General features: G+C 41.8%; 1 protein-coding gene across 3 annotated transcripts in view; it reads right to left on the minus strand.

Annotated features, from left to right (window-relative positions):
* Positions 1-21066, minus strand: part of EYA3 (EYA transcriptional coactivator and phosphatase 3) — a 1396180-nt gene that overhangs the window by 810907 nt on the left and 564207 nt on the right. For all 3 annotated transcript variants that reach the window (XM_044060112.1, XM_044060111.1, XM_044060110.1), the window contains one exon: positions 3369-3511. In XM_044060112.1, coding sequence (XP_043916047.1) covers positions 3369-3511 — 143 coding nt within the window. The remainder of the gene's footprint in view (positions 1-3368; positions 3512-21066) is intronic.

Below are 21066 nucleotides of genomic sequence, written 5' to 3' on the forward strand. Positions count from 1 at the left end.
CTGTGGGATGCCACTTGTGACCGGTTTCGAGTTTGACATGGCTCCAGCAACTCTCACTCTGTGGGTTCTGTCTTTGAGCCAGTTTGCGACCCATCTTGTGACATAGGGGTTTATATTTAAGCTGGATAGCTGATCTATGATGCCCGAGTGGGGTATTGTGTCAAATGCCTTTGCAAGGTCCAGATAGGCTGTGTGGACTACCTTCCCTTCATCTATGGCTTTGGTGACTGTTTCAAGAAGTCAACCAGGTTCAAAAGGCAGGATCTGCCCTTGACAAAGCCGAACTGGGTAGGATCTAGTGTCTGTAGGTCCCCAATGTCTTTGTTTATGAGCTCCATGATGATCCTCTCCACAGCCTTGCAGACTAAGCTAGTCAGGCTTATGGGCGATAGTTTCCAGGGTCCGTAGAGGCTCCACCTTTGTGGAGTGGGACCACTGTTGCTGTCACGCCATTCTGTGGGCACATATCCTGTAGTGAGGCTGAGATTGTATAGCTGTTTTATTTGAGGATTAGTTCCTCTTGGAGTTCATGTAGGCGCAACCTGGGACACCATCTGGTCCCATGGAAGCAGTGTTTCTTGCTTTGGAGAGGGCAGCCTTCACCTGAGCATCTGAGATGTTTGGGAGGCAGCCCTCTGCCGGGATAGATACTTGCTCTTTTGGGGGGAGGGGGTGGAGAAGTTTGCACTGAACCTGTCTGCCAGGATATTGGCGATGTCTGTGGGTTCAGTGTATTTTTTGTCATTTAGAATCAACTCAGAACAAGTCTGGGAGTTGCATCCCAGGTTCCTAACATAACTGAAAAAAGCCTTATGATTGCCTTTGGTGTCCTGTGCAACTTTTCTCTCGAAGCTGGCCTTGGAGGATTTTATGAGGGATCGTAATTTTTTGCTAGTACTGATCAGAGATGCCTTCCCTATTAGGGATTTTGCTCTATCATGTAGTAGCTTCCTCCTTCTGTTGTACAGTTTGTTTATTTATGGCAGGGGTCCACCAGACTGGACGCCTGCCTTTGGATGATTGGGTCTTGGTTTTGTTTGGGATAGCATGATCCATGCATTCCAGGAGATGTCCGTAGAATGCGTTTATATAGGATTCTGCAGTTTGGGCCGTAGTTTCCACTGGCCGTGGGGCCATGAAGGATTCCACTTCGGTTTTGAGAAGTGAGAATTTTGCTTTTGAGAAGTTTTTCACTGTGGTTTTCTTTGCTGGGGGTGGGGTCAGGATGTGGACATCCAGTGAAATTAATTTATGGTCTGATCTTACCAATGAGGGATATACTTCTGGTGTGGAGCATAGAGTCCCCATGTTGGTAATGATCAGGTCTAGTATGTTGTCCCCTCTTGTGGGAGTGGTGACTAGTTGTTCCATAGCATTTGAGTTTATAATTTCCAGGAACCTTTGGGCTAAGGTGCTGGGGCTTGAGTAGTGCTCCCAGTCAATGTTTGGGTAGTTGAAGTCGCCCAATATAATGGAGTTCGGAGAGATCTTCATGTTCTCCAATGTTTTCAGGAAAGTCGAGAGGGATTCCTGACTTTGAGTGGGTGGTCTGTAGGATGCTATAAACTGAAAAGCAGTCTTGCCCACTGTTAGTTGCACATGGATGGTCTCAGATACTTCGTGCAATGCCACTAACCTGGAGGTGTGGATATCCTTGATAAATATGGAAACTCCCCCTCCTTTTGTGGTTCGGTCCGGGTTTTGGGGCCGAAAAGCATGATATGAGGTATAGCCTGGTAGTGCTGGGGTGCTCTCTGGAGCCTTGAACCAGGTTTCTGTCACTGCACAGATATCGATGCTCTCCATACTGAGGAGAGCTTCGAGTGCGTGCATCTTGAGGTTAAGACTTCTGGCGTTAAGCAGCATTACCCTTAGTTTCTTGTTCCTTGTGCTGTCTATGGGGGTGGGTTTGACTTTTGAGCCTTGCCTAAAAAAGGCACTATGGGGGTGGCAAGAGCCTTTGCCAATATCTGAAAGCCTAGTGGTGACAGGTGCAAGCCGTCCCTAGCAAAGCAACGTGGCTTGTCGAGCATGTCATCCCAGGCTGACAGATACTGGATCCCCTTTGAATGACACCAAAATTTTAGCCAATTGTTAAAATCGATCATTTTGTCTTTGTACTGTGGCATCATTCTAGGTGAGGGTAAGATGCTGCTCAAGGTCAGGATCATACCAGCCTGGGCTACATGATCAGAGAGCTCCTCTAGGTCTCTTTTCATGTAGTCCAGGGAGGTATGTCTCAGGTCATTCACACCAGCATGTACAATGACTGAGTCATATTTGTATTTGCTTTGGAGTGACCTGAGTGCTTGCGTTATGTGGCGGATCCTAGCACCCGACAGGCAGCTCACCATGACCTTCTCTTTATTCAGCCTGGTGAGCAGGACGTCAGTGTGTCTGACAATAGAGTCACCTATTACAAGAGTATCAGGTGTGTTATTCAGCCTTAAGGGCTGTGGCTGCTTGGCACACTGACTTTGTGGGCTATGTGTTGTGAGTGTTTTGTTTTGAGGTAGCGTTTGCTTGGATGTCTGCTTTGGAGGTCTCTGTTGCTTAGGTAGATTTTTAATTAGAGCCTCCGAGTATGTTTTTGTGTATTTATGTGTTTAGGACAAGCTCAAAGCCATAACTTGGTGGACATAAAAGAATATCCCGAGTACTGTTCTTACTTAAGGAGCATGCAGGGCACATCAGCAAATGCATGCCTCTGCGGGGACAAATGGGAAGATGGAGCATTACATGCAACAAAAAAGAATGTGTCAGCATCCTGCAGATTAAGCACAGGAGTGCACATTCACCTACAAGCTAGGTACCAGTGGATACAGCAGTCATTTAGGGTGGACTTCAAAGCATGAGAAAAATGCCAAGTTCATCTGGTTCACTGCCTGCCAATCAACTACTACTACTACAGTTGAAATGCATTACTAGGGCCACAGACATTTATTTGTTCAGAACTGCTCCATACTTCAAAATACTTAAGTCTACTGAAATGTAACACTGGAACAAGCCCAGGCAAAAGAGTGAGTGAAAAATTGGGAGGGTTAGGACAACAATTAGGATGTAGCAGTCATCAGCATAGGAGAACAACAGAAAAGCTTTATAAATCAGTGCCAAAAATTAAACATGGTTAATATGCATCTCTAATCAAATGCAAAACACACAATGTTGAGACTGCAAACAGTTGGTATTTTAACAAACTTCTTGCAAGGAGATACATCCAAGTGTCAGCTCAAAAAGGTTTTTAAGTAAAACTCTGTGCTGACAAATAAGGAGTCGCATCTCAGTCTTGGAAATGATCAGTATGTAACAAACTATCTAAACAAAGTCATACAGCATAGAGTTGGTAAAGTAATTTTAGTTCATCTTACCAAAAGGAGGTAGTCTGTAGTTTTGGCCCATCTGAGGATATGAAGTGTGTGGTGCAGACTGCTGTAATCCTGGATAAGGAGCATCTCCAGGATATGCTCCAACTGCGTGCACTACTGGCGAAGAAAGGATATGTGCATATGGCCTGCCAAGTAAAAATACAGTTAGGTTGTGGGTGGCATAATGATCAAAGTGTTTTGTCTCACAGATACCATGTACAAGGTTTGATTCTCACCTTTGAAGAGAAATTGGCTGGGCTTAAAATGGCCTGCGAGGACAGCTAGCCTAGTATTTGGCTATGAACCTATAACATTTGTAAGAATACAACTCCAAGAATATCCACACAGGATAACTAAGAAAAATAAAAACTAATACATGTGCTCTGACCAAATATTGCTAACATGTTTTATAAAACAGGCAGTCAACTGCAAGGTTTTTATAACTTTTCCTTTTCAATAAAAATATATCAGTAAACAGTTAGCAGTACAACAGCAAAGTTTAAGAATTATAATTAATTATTTTGGTGTATTCTACTACTCAATGCCACAAGACTGAAAAGAGACCATGATACATCCTGGAACAATGCATAATATTTGTTACACCATTGACCCAATAGAAAATGTTTTGTAATTTCATAGATTGCCTTGACTTTTACTGAAGGTGCTGGATTGTACAAGAGCTTCTGATGCGTCTCCCAAATGCCCTTGCACTGTGAAGCTGCACCTCTGGGCTTTGCACTGGTTATCTTACTGTATAAAAACAGGCTATTAAAATGGATTACTCCCTTATGCCTTGTTAAAGAGCTCACTAAGAAAGAACCAACAAAACACATGTATGCTGACTGGAGACTTTCAATAACTACTTTTAACAGATGACCCAATTAATTAATCTTCTCCTCCTTAGAAGCCAGATAAGCAGAGTTTACTAGTATTACAGTATATACTCACTGAGAAGAGGACAAACTACAGTTATGGGAGAATATTCATCGTAGCAGCAAATGTTTGAATAATAGATGTAAATTTTGCATTAACGCTCCTATGTTTTGGTACCAGTCAAAGGTGAATGTCAGTCCATTTCGCCTGCACTTTCCAGCAGTAAGATATCCCTATGGACCCACAGAAATGCGGTTTTAAGCTGAAACACTTAACAGTTCTCATGGCTGTGGAGTCCAAGAAAGCAAATCATTAACCTTTTTTTTTGAGCTTAAGAAAGGGGCAAACTGATATCAAATACAGAGATGCTCCAAAGGAAGGCTAAAGAAGACATGAAAGCCTAAATCAAGCTCGTGCACGGGTTAAATAAATGATAATCATATACAAATAATTACTGCAAAAAGTACAGTTTTGTACCTACCATAAATGTAGATGTCCGATAGGTATGCATCTGCAGTCCTAACATATGGGTTGTCCTGTCTCAGGCAGCCCTTCGGTCGGCCGGATTCCAAAGTCTGGGTCTGGCCTCGGCTGATGTCGCACTTCACCCGACGTCACAGCTGCTGTTTATTGGGTATAAGGGCATCAGCCGACGCCAATTTCCTCAGTGTTTCTTGCCCCAGATGCCAGGTGCCCTCTAGGAAGGCTAAATTTGGATAAATGCAAATAATTCCAAACAGTAGAGAGCAAACAATATAAAAAAAATATATATATATATATATACATATATACAAACAAATACACCATAATAGATTCCCCCAGCTAGCTAAAAGAGGGGTAAATACCCTAGGAATACCACAGAGGGGAAGGAGAGTGGGTAATCCTGACTGCAGATGCATACCTATCGGACATCTACATTTATGGTAGGTACAAAACTGTACTATGTCCTTCAAGGATGCATCTGCAGTCCTAACATAAGGGTAGAATACCATAGCCAAACTGGGGGAGGAGGCACTAAGATAAAGATGGTGTAGTTAAGATCCCTTGCAAAACAGCAGTTGCAAAACCTGCTCGGGATCTAGAGTATAAGGGAAGATTATAATGCTTGGCAAATGTATGCACGGAGCTCCAAGTAGCAGCTTCTAAAATGTCTTTGGTAGCCACTCCTCGTAGGAAAGCTGTAGTGGTGGCTGTAGCTCTTGTGGAATGAGGTCTGATATTTTCAGGAGTTGTCTTTCCATGAAAAGAGTAACAAAATCGAATGCAATTTCCTATCCATTTTGAGATTGTCTGTTTTGAAATTGCTTTTCCTTGCATTCATGTTGCATATGCTACCAGAAGCTGGTCAGTTTTTCTGCTGGTCTTAGTTCTGTCCAGATAGTAGCGTAATTGTCTGTGCACATCCAAGGTATGTAGCGGTCTTTCCCCCCTGTTCTGTGGGTTGGGGAAGAATGTAGGTAAATGAATTGCTTGGTTCAATGATACTCTGGAGACCACTTTTGGCATAAAGGTAGGGTTAGTTCTCAGAGAGACTCTATCCTGATGGAAGATAAGGAAGGGTTGTACTGCCATTAATGCCTGTAACTCAGATACCCTTCTTGCTGAAGTGATTGCTAGCAGGAAAGCAGTTTTCCAAGACAAGAACTGTAATTCTGCTGTTGCTGCTGGTTCAAAAGGGGCGAGGGTTAACTTTTCCAGCACAAAGTTGAGATCCCATGTAGGTAAAGGTGGTTTCCTTGGAGGTTTTACATTTTTAATTCCTCTCAAGAACTGCCTGAGTAGAGGATGAGAGAAGACAGGAGGATCCATGTTGTATTCTGCTGAAATTGCTGATGCATGAATCTTAATGGAGGAGTAAGACAGGCCATTGTGGAACAGTTCTGCTAAATATTCCAGGATGTGTGCTATGCTTGCCAATGAGACATTTTCTCCCTTTGCTGCACTCCAAATGAGGTATCTTTTCCACTTGGCTGAATAAGTTTTCCTTGTGGAGGGTCTGCGTGCCTCCAGGATAATGTCCTTAACCCTCTGAGATAAACCTGGGTTATTTTGTTTTATGCAATATTCCAAGCAGCTAGCTGCAGTGTTTTCAAGTTTGGATGTAGGATCTTGTAGTTGTTCTGTGTTAGAAGTAAAGGACATAGAGGTAGAGGCCATGCGTGTGTCCGAGACATGCTTCTCAGTAGCGGGTACCAATGTTGCCTCGGCCAGTCTGGAGCTATCAGGATTACCCTTGGCTGATCCTCTCTGATCTTCAGTAGAACTTTGTACATCAAAGGAAGAGGTGGAAATGCATATGCTGTCAGGTTTTTCCAGCTGAAGGAAAGGGAGTCCACCCTCCAAGCAAGTGGGTGGTATGCTCTTGTGCAGAATTTCTTCAATTGGTGGTTGTGTGGGGAGGCGAACAAGTCTATCTCTGGTAGTCCCCATTTCTTTGTTATGGCTTTGAAGATATCTGGATGCAGCATCCATTTGTGTGCATCCGTGGTAGTTCTGCTTAAGGTGTCTGCTAGAGAATTTTCTTTTCCTGGTACAAATCTGGCCTGAAGTTGAATGTTGAGATTCAGGGCCACATTCCACAGGTCCATTGCCATCCGGCATAGAGGATATGAATGTGTACCTCCCTGTTTGTTGATGTACCACATGACTGTGGTATTGTCCGTCCTTATCAGCAGATGACCCTGTTGAAGGAGTGGTCTGAATGCCTGGATCGCATGTTTCACTGCCAGCATCTCCTTTAGATTTATGTGTATATTCAGCTGGTCTTGGGTCCATAGGCCTTGTATACACTTGTCCACCATGTGTGCCCCCAGCCTAGGTCTGAGGCGTCCGTGGTGATGGTCTGGCTTGGATGAGGTTTGTGGAAAGGCAATCCTCTGTTCAACTGACAGGCCTGAGCCCACCACAGGAATTCTTGCTTCAGGCATGGAATTATTGGAATCTGGGCTTCTAGACTGTGCTTGTGTTGAGACCATACATTCCTTAGGTACCATTGTAACTTTCTCATATGCAGCCTGGCATGCGGAATCAATATTATGCAGGATGCCATGTAACCCAGGGCTTGCAGGACTTTCCTTGCAGTAAGCTGAGTTTGTGTTGTTAATGTCATGAAGTAGACTGGTAGTTGCTTTTGTTTTTCTTCTGTGAGAAAAGCCATCTGAGTTGATGTATCCAGTTCTGCACCCAAGAATGTTATCCTTTGGGATGGTACTAGTCTTGACTTTTGCATGTTGACTGTGTATCCCAAGGCTTGCAACAGTTGTATGACATTTTCCAAATCTTTTGTTAATTTTTCCTTGTTGTCCGCTTGTATTAGGCAGTCGTCCAGGTATGGGTAAATTTGAATTCCTGAAGCCTGCAATGAGCAATTACTGATGCCAGGCATTTCGTGAATACTCTGGGCGCAGTAGATAAGCCAAAGGGCAATGCTGAGAATTGATAATGCTCTGATCCTGCAAGAAATCTGAGGTGTCTTCTGCAATCTGGTCGTATAGGGACGTGCAGGTATGCCTCCTTGAGATCTAGAGTCACCAGCCAAGACTCCTTGCCTAGCATGGGAAGAAGCTGCTGGAGGGTCAGCATTTTGAATTTTGGAACAATGAGGTATGTGTTCAGTGCGGACAAGTCTAGAATAGGTCTCCATTGATTTTCTTTTCTTGGTACAAGGAAAAGCCTGGAGTAAAATCCTTGGCCTTGTTCCATAGGTGGTACCTTTTCTATAGCTCTCATCCTTAATAAGTTGTTGATTTGTCTTAGAGCCGCCTGTTTTTGGCTTGGTGGTAGGTTTGGCATTCCTCTCTTTTTTGGTAGAGTGTGGAAGTGAAACCTGTAGCCCTTGTCTATTGTTTGTAAAGTCCATTTGTCTCCTGTAATGTAATGCCAGTTGTCAGAAAATAAGGCTAGCTTTCCGCCCAAGGGTGCTTGCAGTTGTTCCCTGGTAGGCGGAACCAGAGCTAAGTCATTGTGTCTGCCCTGTGGAAGTGGTTGTAGTTGAATCTGTGGCAGTACTTCCCTGGTTGGTAGGCTGCCACTGACGTCCCCTGTAGGCACCCCTAGATTGACCTCTGCCTCTTGGGCGTCTATTTCTGCCTCTCTGCGCTCTGGAGTTGTCTGGAAAGGACCAATTCTTCGAAGGCCAATTTCTGCTAAACCTCGGAGGTTGGACCTGTAAGAAATCCTTGACTGTTTGGACAGATTTTGCTTTTTCTTCCACCTTCTTTAGAACCTCCTGTGCCGGGGAGCCAAACAAACTTTGTTTCTCCATGGGAGCATCTAGGAGTTTTGACTTAACATGATCTGGTAAGGATTGTTCTTTTAACCAGGCATGCCTTCGAATCACTGTTCCAGTCATAGCTGATCTAAAGGAAGCCTCCAGTGCATCATAGCCACATTTTAAGAAATGGTTACTGACCTGCTGAGAGTTATGTACCAAATCCTGGAGGAACTTGCGGTCTATAGGTTCAGGAGAAGACAGTTTTTTATTTAGCTGGTCTAACAAAAATTCCTGGTACTGAATCATGTGAAATTGACAGTTCAAGGCCCTGGCCGAAAGAGTAGCAGAAGTATAAACCTTTTTACCCCATCTCTCTAATGCTCTAGATTCCCTTTCAGAGAGAAGAGGGTTTTTGGCAGAGGCAGCTGCCACACCTTTAGGACCCTGTGAAATGGTTTCAGGGTCTGCAACAGGAGCCTTATACAAATGGTAGTGTGTGTCCGGGACCCTGTAATATCTGTCAGGCTTGGCAGGGGCCGGAGGAAGAGAATCAGGTGCAGTACAGGCATCATTATATGCATCATCAACAACTGTTGGTACTGGAGGAATGGCTAAAGGCCTATGCTGTGGTAAATGTAAAAAAGTCCTTATCCTTTTCCTTGAATCTGAAAAATCCTGGCCCTGCCATTGGAAGTGTTCCCTCATAGCATGCAAGGTTTCCCCAAAGGAAAATTCTTCAGGAGGAGAAGCAGAAGGAATGGAGTCTTCTGCATCAGAATCCTCATAAGGAGAATATGGGCCTTCCTGAGGGTCTGAAATGTCTGAGTCATCCGAGGAATAGTCTGTAGAGACAGGTTCCAGCGGTTCAGTCCTAGGCCTCTTATCTGGAGGGGCTGAGAGGCCCTGTCTGGGTGAGGTTGGGATCCCTGATCAAAGAAATGAGATCCTCAGCCAGGCTGAGAATTTGGGAACTAGAGGTAGGCCTATGTGAGGGAGTTTTAGCAGGTAAGGCCTTAGAAGATTTAGCTGCTTTAGCCCTGGCAAAAGCCTTGATAGACATAGAAGCAGGGGGTCTAGCAGCCCCACGTGCAGGGGTAGATATGTCTAAAGGAATAGTGTCTGACAAATCCTGGGTGCCTGCTTCTGTAGCAGTAAATTCAGTAGCAGATTCAGCCATGCTCTGTGAGGCCTCGGCTATCGGCGGCATGCTTTCGGCCGAAGGAAGAACCGGGGACTCTGTTTCAGCCGAAACCGAGACACTCGCGGTTGGCCTAACCGTGGTTTCAGCCGAAACCGCGGGCCGCGAATGTCGGTCCTTTTCCTTGCGCTTTTTAGCTAATTGAGTAGTCGGAGTCTCCGACGGCATTTTGTATGCAAAAGCGGGACCAAAAAACTCCTCTGCAAACTCCGACCGACGTCTAAGTGTCCGTCGGTTGAAGGAAGCACAGGCTAGACAAGCTGATACGTCGTGGTCTGGGCTTAAGGAAGGAAGGCAGTACGAGTGGAAATCCTTATGAGGTATTTGTTTCCCACAAGTTAAACAATTATTTACTTTGTCTGACATCGGCTGAGGCAAGAAAGAGTCCCCAACGGGGTACTTAGCTTTTTAGAAGTCTTCGGTAGTAGAAATCTCTGGATCTGACCAACCGGCACTTGTGAACAGCTTCTGCTTCGGGCACCACGCGGCAAGAAAGACTGGAGAAAATGGCGTCGGCTGATGCCTTTATACCCAATAAACAGCAGCTGTGACGTCGGGTGAAGTGCGACATCAGCCGAGGCCAGACCCAGACTTTGGAATCCGGCCGACCGAAGGGCTGCCTGAGGCATGACAACCCATATGTTAGGACTGTAGATGCATCCTTGAAGGACATCCACTGCTGTATACCTTTAGTCTTTCTTTCCTTTGCTTGGAAGCATTAAGACAACACACTGTAGTTTCAACTCTATAAAACATTTAAACACTCCTGTAACTCAGAGGTGTAACAGGTACAGAAAGAACACTGAATTGCAGATCCCCAAAGTGCAGCAACAAAAAGGACAAAACCTGATAACGATACTATTATTCAAACATTGTTATAGTATGTGTATGTACAAAACTGTGCTATGATCATTAGAAGCATCAACGCTTTTCAGATCAATATATAGAGAACCAACACATTGAATTACACACTTGCAACTTTCAACCCCTTCCCCAGATGTTCTGCAACCCAGGAAGATACTTACATTAGTTAGGAAGTACAAATAGCGAAACACCCCATATTGCTGGGTTGGAGAAGACTATGTAAAGCTTTGGCAAAGGCCACTTTTGTGGAGCTACATCAACCAGTGTTTAATTCAATTAGTTTATCACTGATCGGTCCTACATGTGATTGCTACTATAGAAATTACACAAATGCATGGGAAAAACAAAGCAGCACTTCCATCATCTCCCATAAATGGGTGGATGCTCTACATGACAGCCAAAGGAAGTCCCGCATCATTTCTAAACTAGACAACATATTAATAGTACTTAAAAAATGTGTGACTGAATACCCAAGTAGCTGCCTCACAAATAGTTTTCACACACACATTTATGAAGAATGCAGGAAAGTACATTTGTGCAAAATTTTACCAGAACACTAGACGTCCTTCTCTTCACTGTTGCAGTATTCTTTACGTAAGAAATCTCCTGCAAAGGACAGCCCAATGTCCAGCCAATATACCAAAGCCTTTAATATTTACAGATGCTGAACATCACACGGATGCCCCCCCCTGAGCAAGGGGTAGGGCCATAAAGGTGACATATGGATGCACACACTTCACAAATGAAGAGCCCCAGGATGAATATTTGCATCCAGAAGGAGAAAGGACAGAAGAACCCAGGACGGCAAGAACAGGCTAGAGCAGAGGGGCAGGAGGGAGGAAGAGAATATTGCAATAGTGAAGGGAAAGACATCTACTGTTATGATAAGATTTTACACAACTGTACTATGTCCTTTCATATTACTGTTGCAGTATTCCTTATAAATGGGAGATTACAAAAGCTCAAGAGGAAACCTGAGAGAAGGATGTCATTGAAGAATTCTCAAGAAATCCATGCAGGATAGCCATGGCAACGCCAGTTCTAGCCCTGGAAATAACACCCATCTTACAATGCTTACTAAAGTTATAGACAGAAAACCAAGTAGCAACCTCAAGAATGGAACTGGTATCCAGCCCCTTGAAAAAAAAAAAAAAAAAAAAAAAAAAACATCAGAGTAAGCAACAGCTCTCACGGAGTGAGTCTTTTCTGAATAGAAAAACAAATGCCATGAAAAGAATAAAAAAAGAAATGGCTTTAGAAATCCAGGAAGAGATCGTCTGCATAGAAATAGCTAAACCCAAAGACCTGGGAGGGAAAGAAAGAAAAAAAGCTACTCAGATTTGCAAACACCTTTAGTTTTTTCCAAATAATGCCCAAGCTGTCTATGGAAGTACAAGGTGTGAAGAACCTTCTCACTAGCAGACTGCAGAGAAGGAAAAAAGGAAGGCAAAGGAGCAGACTTAAGGGGCAACCCACTGAATACCTTGGGCATAAAAGAAGGATTAGTACGAAAAGACACCCACTCCCTGTGGAAAACTAAGAAAGGAGAAACAGCCATGACAGTCTAAAGTTCAGAAACCCTCTTGGTCCAAGTAAGAACCAAAAATAACAGTCTTCCAACAGTTTGACCTCAAACCTAGAGGCCAGATGAGGATTCAGTGTTGTAAAGAAACTGAAGCAGCAGCCTCAAAAGGAGCCAGAGTCAATTTTTCAATAAGACAACGGAGGTTCCTGCTTCTTGGGAGGCCTGATATGAAGGATGCCTTTAAGAAACAGTTTGACCTCAAACCTAGAGGCCAGAGAAGGATTCAAGGGCAGACAAACCGAAAAATGCTGATAGGTGAGCTTTAACTGAAGAATATGGCAACCCAGCATAGATCAGATCACACAAATAAGAGAAAACAAGTAGAAACTCCGCCGATAGGGGATCTTGATGGCAATCTTGATGGCGAGACAGAATACAGAAAATTTCTCCCATTTGGACAAATATGATTTCCTGGTAGTGGCAAAACCCTATCACCAACAGCATCAGTTGAAGAATGGAAAAGTGAGGATGGATAAGAGAACCCTTTTCTTGTACAAGAAGGTCCACCTGGTGAGGCAAATTGTGATGACTGCCTCTGGCCAAGTGAGAAAGAAGGGTGAACTAATGCGGTCTGCACCAAAGGGAGTCACCAACAAGATTTTGGAGTACTGTCGGATCTTGTGCAAGACTCTCGGAAGCAGGGAAAGGGGAGGGAAGGTGTACAGAAACATCCCCTTCCAAGAAAAAGGGCGTCAGCTTTCCAAGCCAGAGGACTAGGGACTCTGCAAAGAAATATGGAAGTTGTCTGCTCAGAGGGGAGGCAAAAGATCTACCAGAGGAATACCCCAACAATGGATACCATCCAGGAACACATCTCTGTTAAGCATCCATTTGTGAGCTTGTGTGCTGTACCTGTTCAAAGAGTCTGCCACTAGATTGTGTTCTGAAGGAATGTAGACAGCCCTGAAGGGTCGCTTCATACTGGACAGCTAGATCCCAGACCTGAAGAGCTAGTCTGCAAAGAAGGTAGAACCTTACCCCCCCCCCCCCCGCTTGTTGACATACCACATCACCATGGTATTATCTGTGAAAAATTTAAGGGCCCTGGGATGAAAGAAGGAATGAAAAGCCTGAAGGAGGAAGAAACAGAGCCCTCATCTCTTTTACAACAATGTGGTCTGACCTTTGATGAAGAGGCCAGAGACCTTTAACCTTGACAGAGCCGAAGGAGGCCCTCATACCCTGTCTGAGGTATCTGTAAAAAGCTTGAGTCAAAACTTAGAGCCTGAAAAGGAAGCCCCGAATTAAGAGAAAGTTGATGAATCCACCACTGAAAGGTCAGACTTGAGACAAGGAAGGGAACTAAACTCCAGGGGGTGAAAATGTTGAAGCCACAATGACTTAAGATACTAATGAAGCCTTCTCATATGGAGCCTGGCCACAGGCAGCAACTGAATCCAGAGTAAGAAGAGACTGGAAAAGGGCAATGAGATACAGGGCCTTGGGGGCATTCAGAGATGCAGCATGGGGATGGTCTGGATCCTACAACCAAGGAAAACACGACTAAGGTGGTGTCATGATTGATTTTTTAAAAATTTACAGTGAACCCAGACTCTGTAGCAGGGAAAGTAAACTGGAGATCCTGAAGCAGTGTCTCAGGGGACAAAGTTTGAATGAGCAGATCATCCACATAAGAAAAAATCTGAACCCCTCTCATCCGGCAAAATGAAATGACAGTAATGAGGCATTTGGTGAATATCCTTGGAGCAGTAGAAAGGCCACAGAGCAAAGCAGAGAACTGAAAATGCAAGGGAGAAACAGAAACATTTCCTAAAAGGGGCCAGATGGGGATATGAAAGTAAGCATCCTTGTGATCTCAAGAGACAAGAAAGGCCTGGGGAAAAACAGGAAATAAAATCTGAACAGATGACACTTGAAAGGACAGTATCTTGTGAAAAGTGTTGAGCTGGGAAAGGTTCAGGTCTTCAGGTGCCCTCCTTCCTGGAAGCCAGAAACATTCCTTAATAAAAGCCCCTCCCCCGCAGGGGCAGGGGGACAGCCTGATGGTGCCTGTGGTCAAGAGAGAATGAAACACCTCTAGAACCCTTTTTACTCTCGGCCGGAGGGAAAGATAGTCTAGAAACAAATGCAGATTTGGAATGGCAATTCCTCTAAAAATTTTGAAACAGGAGAGAAAAATATGGTTTCAACTCCTGTAAGGCTTTGCCTATATCCTGAAGAGATTTAAAAAGTTCAGCAGCACCAAAAAATATTTTTATTATCCAAAGGCGCATCCAATAATTTGATCTTAATGTCATCAGATAAAGCCTGAATACAAAGCTAAGAGTCACGTCTCATAACAGAATCAAATCCAGCAGTCCTGGAAGAGGCATCAGCTACATCATAACTCCATTTAATAGTGTGGCGGGCAACTTGAGAGGCAGAACTCAACAAAAGTGCTGAAGCTTTCCTCTCTAAATCAGGAAGATCAGAAATCACCTGAAAAACTTGAGAAAGGAGGGGCTAGAACATACCTAGTCATACGAGTCTGGGAGTTAACAGCCCTAAAATACAGGGTGGCAGCATTACAAGCTTTTTTGCCTGGCCTCTCCATGGCCTTACTATCCTTATCTGAAGAAAGCAGCTTGGAGGGTTTGTGAGAGACAGACACTACAGAAGGATCCGCAGACGAGGATTTACACAAAAATTTACAATGATCAGGCACCTTGTAAAATCTGTCGTGTTTCTTAGGAGCCCAGGGCTACAGAAGCTGCTGAAAAGGTATCCATGAGGGTAGCCAGGACTGGAGAAACAGCAGAAGGCTTGGGAGACTTCATCTGTAGGAGCTCATAATACCTCTTCTGGATATCTGAAACCTGACAGCCATTCCACTTAAAGAATTTCATCATACAGGAAATAGTGGCCCCAAAGGAGAGCCCCTCTGAGGATGACTCTGGAAGGGGGGAAAGGGATAAGAGAAGAGTAGGTAAACAACTCTTACCCAAAATCCTAATTCTCAGACTTTAAAGCCATTAAAATGTTTAAAAAAAAAAAACTGAGTAAAATCCTATCATTCTCTTTGGGGATCCTTAACTGCAGGGGAAATATTGTTGGTTTTCTGCTGGACATCTGCACGAAAAACCTTGGGAGGGTCAGACATTTGCTGAAACTCAAAGCATACTAGGGATTCTCCTCCCTCACTAAGATCTGTGGAACCCCCCGTCCCCGTCCCTTGGATATAAACAACTAAGGTTCCCTCTCAATGCCTGGAGCAGATGTCTGTAAAACCTCTAAAGACGTGGGAGAAACTGTCACCATGCTTGGCCTCTGACAGGGCTGCAGCAGAGGAATCTGAAGCAATGACTGGACAATCCTCTGGGCATTTACTAGCCTCGAGAGAGACATTCATGGAAGGCTGGACAGCAGCTGTATCAGACTCGAGTTTTTTTGGCCTTTTTCTTGGTGGACTGCTGATCCTCAGGAAGGGAAGAGTCAGCCACAGCACCCTCAGCCAATAGCTTAAGAAGCTGGTTTGCAAGGTAAATAGACAAGAAGGAGAGATGACTACATAGGGTCTTGGGGGCAAACTCTTGGCAGACAGAACACTGCGTATGGTCGTGGAAAGCACCCCGACAGAAGAGACTGGTTGTGACGATCTTTATGGGAAATCTGCCTTTCACACTGACATTCTCCATTTCTGGAGGACATGAAAACACCACTACTAAAAATAAGGGAGAAAGAAAGGAAATGCATTTATCTGAAAAGCAGCTCCGTAACCAGAACAGAAGAAAACCATTCATACAGACATTCAAGGATGGCAATCAGACTGGTGGCAAATTAGTTCTGAAGTGTGTGCATCCGTACTCAACCCTTATGCCCTACACCTTGCATAGGGAGCATACATGTGATGTATGGCATCTATAAATAAAGAGTTTGGTATACTGGCTGGATATTGGGCTATCCTTAGCAGTAGATTCCTTATGCAAAAAATACTGCAACAGTGATAAGAAGGATATGTTGCAAATGCCCTAAAATCCAAAATGTCATCCAAGTAAACGAGATGTGGGTGGAAGCCAGATGTTTTTGAAAAATGGATAGTTGTATTCTGGCAGGATACAACTCAAATAGCCAAAGACTACTGCAGCAGTGAGAATGATGAACACTAATTATTTCCTTGGTTTAACAGAAGCTTTCAGAAGCTAGATGCAAAACACAGAAGGATTTTCTAACTACAGACCTCATGTGATGAACAAATAATGAGGGGGGGCTATCAACCCAAGTAACCATCTCTGATCGGTGACTCATATGGTAATGGGATGATTTCAATGCAGTAGGATGCAGAGGACTTCCACTTCCCAAAGATGACACTTCATATCTTAGTAAAAGAGCTGTAACACTAAGCACCAGGAACTGACTTTTGTTGGCTCTTTTTGGAATATATATATATATATATATATATATATATATATATATATATATATATATATATATATATAATATCTCTAGGATTGCCAGCTTTCTTTGTGGCTAAAACCAGACTAAGGTCACGCCCCTCGCATCACCCATAACCCCACCCATTTCCACCCCCTCTCCCACCCATGCTCCACCCATTTTGTGACATCACAGTGACATCTGCTGATGGGAACACCCTCTTTCTGTTCCAGGTGCCTGCTTTCAGCTGGATTTACTATGATTTTCTGTTAAAGGCCAGTTTCTATAAGGCCCTTAAAGGGTGTCCAATCCTACTGTGTAATGTTACTATTATCCAAATGGTAGTCTGACCAAAAAGAGCAAGGCTATTTAGGAGTGGCCTGTACAGTGTCACCATACAGCTATGCAAGTAGTCTAAGAGCTTAAATACGTCTCACAAATATCAGCCACAAAGATTGGTTTAAATATATTTAGTAATAAAAGAACAAGACAATACTCAGTAAATCAACACAGTAACTTCAGAGTTCAAAATCACAGGAAATATTTAAAACAGTGCAGGACAGTCTCAAATAAATAAAGAAAACATCTAAGATATTCTTTACTATATTCCTGTCTGAATCTAAAATTTCTCACATCTTTAACACTCAAGGTCACACTCACAGACCTCGTCATTTACTCCTGCTATCAACTGCAGGGATTAGGCTGGGCCTAATGTTCCCCAGGCCAGGCAGTGCGTCAGTAAAAAGGGTCACAAGACAAGTAATGGAACTCAAAGTGAGCAGAGTTCTTAAATCCCTACTGCCAGAATCAGGGGACGGGACAAATCCAGAAAAATAGGGACATTTTTAAAAGTATTAGTACTGTTAACATGCAAAGTTGACAGAATTAGTGAAGGTGAATTAGCATGCATTTTCTGAAGTAAAATTAGTCTACAACACTAATTATTATTTACTAAGTGCAATCTACCTTCTCTTCTTCCAAAATTACCAGTTTTATTTGGGATTGAGGGAAGCAACATTTTGTGCCAAAATCAGGAACAGCTCAGAGGTATGAAACCAAGTGCAATTACTATAAAGTAGACAAAATTACTGGAGCAGGCATAGCTCTCGTGTACCTCATCCTGAGTATAAATAGTTAACAATCCACATTGAAAGGGTCTGTCACACATACAGTGCTAAGACTTTTTGACCGATACCCATGGTAAATAATACAAAATCATATTAATTCATATTAATTCAGCTAAACAACTATCTAAGATTTTTCATGAAATTAAAGTCATGGGAGACCGTGCAGGTGGGCATCAACAATATACAAGTCACAGTACACCCACTAAAAATGTTTATGATTTAGTTATGAAAATTTTTTCTTCAGTTTACTTGGACAAAATTGCAAAGTGCACAGTGCACCTGCACTAACCCACTAAACAAATTCAGAAAAATAAAATAAACATGTACTTAGAATTGTCTGACACATTTGTAAAATAATAACAGCAAGTGCACTGCCCTGCTCAGAAAAACGGAGCTGCTTACAGGCTTAGAAAACTGAGCTGCTTACATGCTTTTACAGGCTTAGAAAACGGAGCTGCTTACATGCAAAAACGGACCCTGCTTGCCTTCAGAAAAATCAAGGGTGGGGGGCATGGCTAGGATGTAGACTGGTTGGCAGCACCTTTTCTCAGCTCTGCACTCAAAAGAATTTCTGACAGGAATTTTTAAAAACTAGATATTGTAGACAAACCTATTTTGTTGAATTACTTCTACTAATATCACTAGAAGTCTACAGTGCAAAAGATTTGGCTTTAAACATTATTTTTCCTGTCAAAAACAAGAAGGAAGGTATCTGAATCTACTGAAAATGAGCTTTTCTAAGCATACCACACAGGAACAGACTATGAAAAAGGAGATACAGTCTTTATTAAATGCTATACAAGACTTGTCAGTGAAATTTGACAAAATGAATACCAAACTGGACACTTTTGAGGAGAGATCTACAAAACAAATACAGCAACTACAAGAAATAATGACGCAACAGAAGTCTCAAATAGCTGACAGAGAGATCCTTAAATGATACTGAGGGCAGACTCTCAGAACAAGATCTTCAGCTACATTTTTTATCACAACAAAATGCTTCATTACAAAATAAAATAGAGGATCTAGAGAACAGGTCCAGACGAAATAACCTTCACATCTATGGGCTACCAGAGAAAACAGAGGGAGATAACATGGTGACTTTTCTTACTACCTGGTTACCAGAAGTTTTAAAATTGCCTGAGGCTCTTTCTTATGGAATTGAAAGAGCCCACAGATCCTTATGAGCTGCTTCATCAACCATCAAATCAAAAAATCACCCGAGATCAATAATAGTAAAGTTTTTTTCATCACAGGACAAGGAACTTATTTTAAAAACAGCATGGTCAACGTCTCCAGTTAAATACAAAGACAGCATAATCAGATTTGATAACGATTATTCTGCTGGAGTTATAACTGCAAGAAAAGAATGTCTCCCTCTGATAAAGGAATTGAAAAAAAGACAACTTAAGTCCACTTGCTGTTCCCTGCAAGAATAAAAATATTTTTTACTGAAGGTCCTAAAACTTTTGACACTCTGCAAGCAACAGTTTCTTAGCTTTCAGCTAATAAAACCTTGGATAATGTGGAAGAAATGGATTTCTCCCAATTTGGGGTTAAGCGTCACTTAGAAAAAAATGAATGGAGCACTGCTGACAAGAAGAAGAAGAAACGATAAAAGACATATGAAAAACACAAACATTATTGTCTTCTATTTGCTCTGTAAGGCAAAAAAGTTCTTTGAAAGCATTCATGCTTTACACATGTGTCAGTCTTTGAAACAATATAAATACAAAATAAGCAGGACATTTTATAACTAAAGGAAACAACCATAAAGAAAGCAAGGTAACATATCTTTCTCTATTACAGTGTAAATATTTACAGTCATGATTTTTCTAACTCTAAATGATGTTTAGATAGTTCATTTATAAATTTCCTGCCTTTTACTGCTAGTATAGAATATGATGTATTTACACTGACATATTAATGTGGTGTGTTTAAATGAACATGATTCCTTTTTATATTATTTACACGAAGGTGCATGAAATATCTAAACTGATGTATTTAATACACATAATAATATATAAAAACTGATAGTAATAACTGTCAAAAAGTGCCTTGAAAAGTAATTATCTATTCTTTGATGCTAAAAGTGCCTTTTTGACTAACAAACAACTGTTTGGCTTGTATATCTGCCCTTAATGTTAAGAAAACTAATAGAAGTTTAATGAGCTGGTGTTCAGTTTAAAAAAGCCCTAAAAACTTCACTTACTTTGTTTTTGTCTTCCCGCCATGGTCACAAGCTGGGAACTCTTATTTTACCACCCCTGAATGAAGGTTCTTCAGTTAGAATCCATTACAGTGTGTTAAACCTTCTAACAGCACAAAATGAAAGTAAACAGTCATGAGTGATGTCAGCACTAAAACAAGACAGTATGGGTGTGGTATCAGCTCCTAAGCTACTTAAAGTAACCAGCACACTATTTATGAGATGGCAAAGTGCTTTTACAGTTTTAACAAATATTAAAAGTATACTGAAGTACCTAATGAATTTAGGAGGTATCAGCACATACATGTCGTTTTATTATATTGTAATATTTGTTATTCATTTTGAATTGTACACAAACAGCACACAAAGCTTAAAAAGAAGTATATCACTTGGAAGAAACTGTATGAATAGCTAACACATACAGACTTTACTATAATCTTTTCTGATAAGATCACCCACGTAAATTACTATAATTTAACTTAATTTTATAAAAAATTAATATATTTAAGTCCTTGACTGGAACCATATAACATATTTGTAAACACACTGCAGCTAGTGTACTCAACCTTAAGGATAGTAAGTCAATTAAGGTTCATGAATGTAGCTATCTGTCATTAGGCATTTTAAGGGTGAAAAGAAGTTGCTGTTTAATTATCAAGATACTCTGTAAATATTAAATTGTTCAAGTAGCACAATCATTAAGCAGTAATGATCAAGAAAAAATCTCAGACTTGCTTACGATTTTGTTTTATATATATATATATATATATATATATATATATATATATATATATATATATAGGAAAGAACTGCTGAATTATAAGTACGCTTTTATTAAAGGCAAGTTATATTAATATTGAACATCCTCACTGAAAATGAATGGTTGTGTAGAGACACAGTAACTCCCATTATATAACCAAGGCTAAAGAGATTGTCTTGTATGTCTAAATTGATCAGCCTTGAACCTTAGATTGCAAATAGACATGCAACATACTTTTACTTATAATACTGAATATATATTATATAACATCACAAACGCTAAAGCCATTGTCAGCTACATCTCATATTAATCAGCATTAAAATATGATTTGAATAGCATAGGCATTTACTAACATATTGCTGTTGGTACCTGATATGCATATAGGTAACAGGTCTAATTTCTGTCTATGAAAGTAAATACCAGGCTGTGTGCATTTGCTAATTATGAAACAAGAGCGTGCTATCTATTCTTTTTAATATCCTATAGGTATGTACTTGTTAG

This window comes from Protopterus annectens, chromosome 1.part2, assembly GCF_019279795.1.
Source record: "Protopterus annectens isolate FY-2018-M chromosome 1.part2, PAN1.0, whole genome shotgun sequence".
Taxonomy (NCBI): domain Eukaryota; kingdom Metazoa; phylum Chordata; order Ceratodontiformes; family Protopteridae; genus Protopterus; species Protopterus annectens.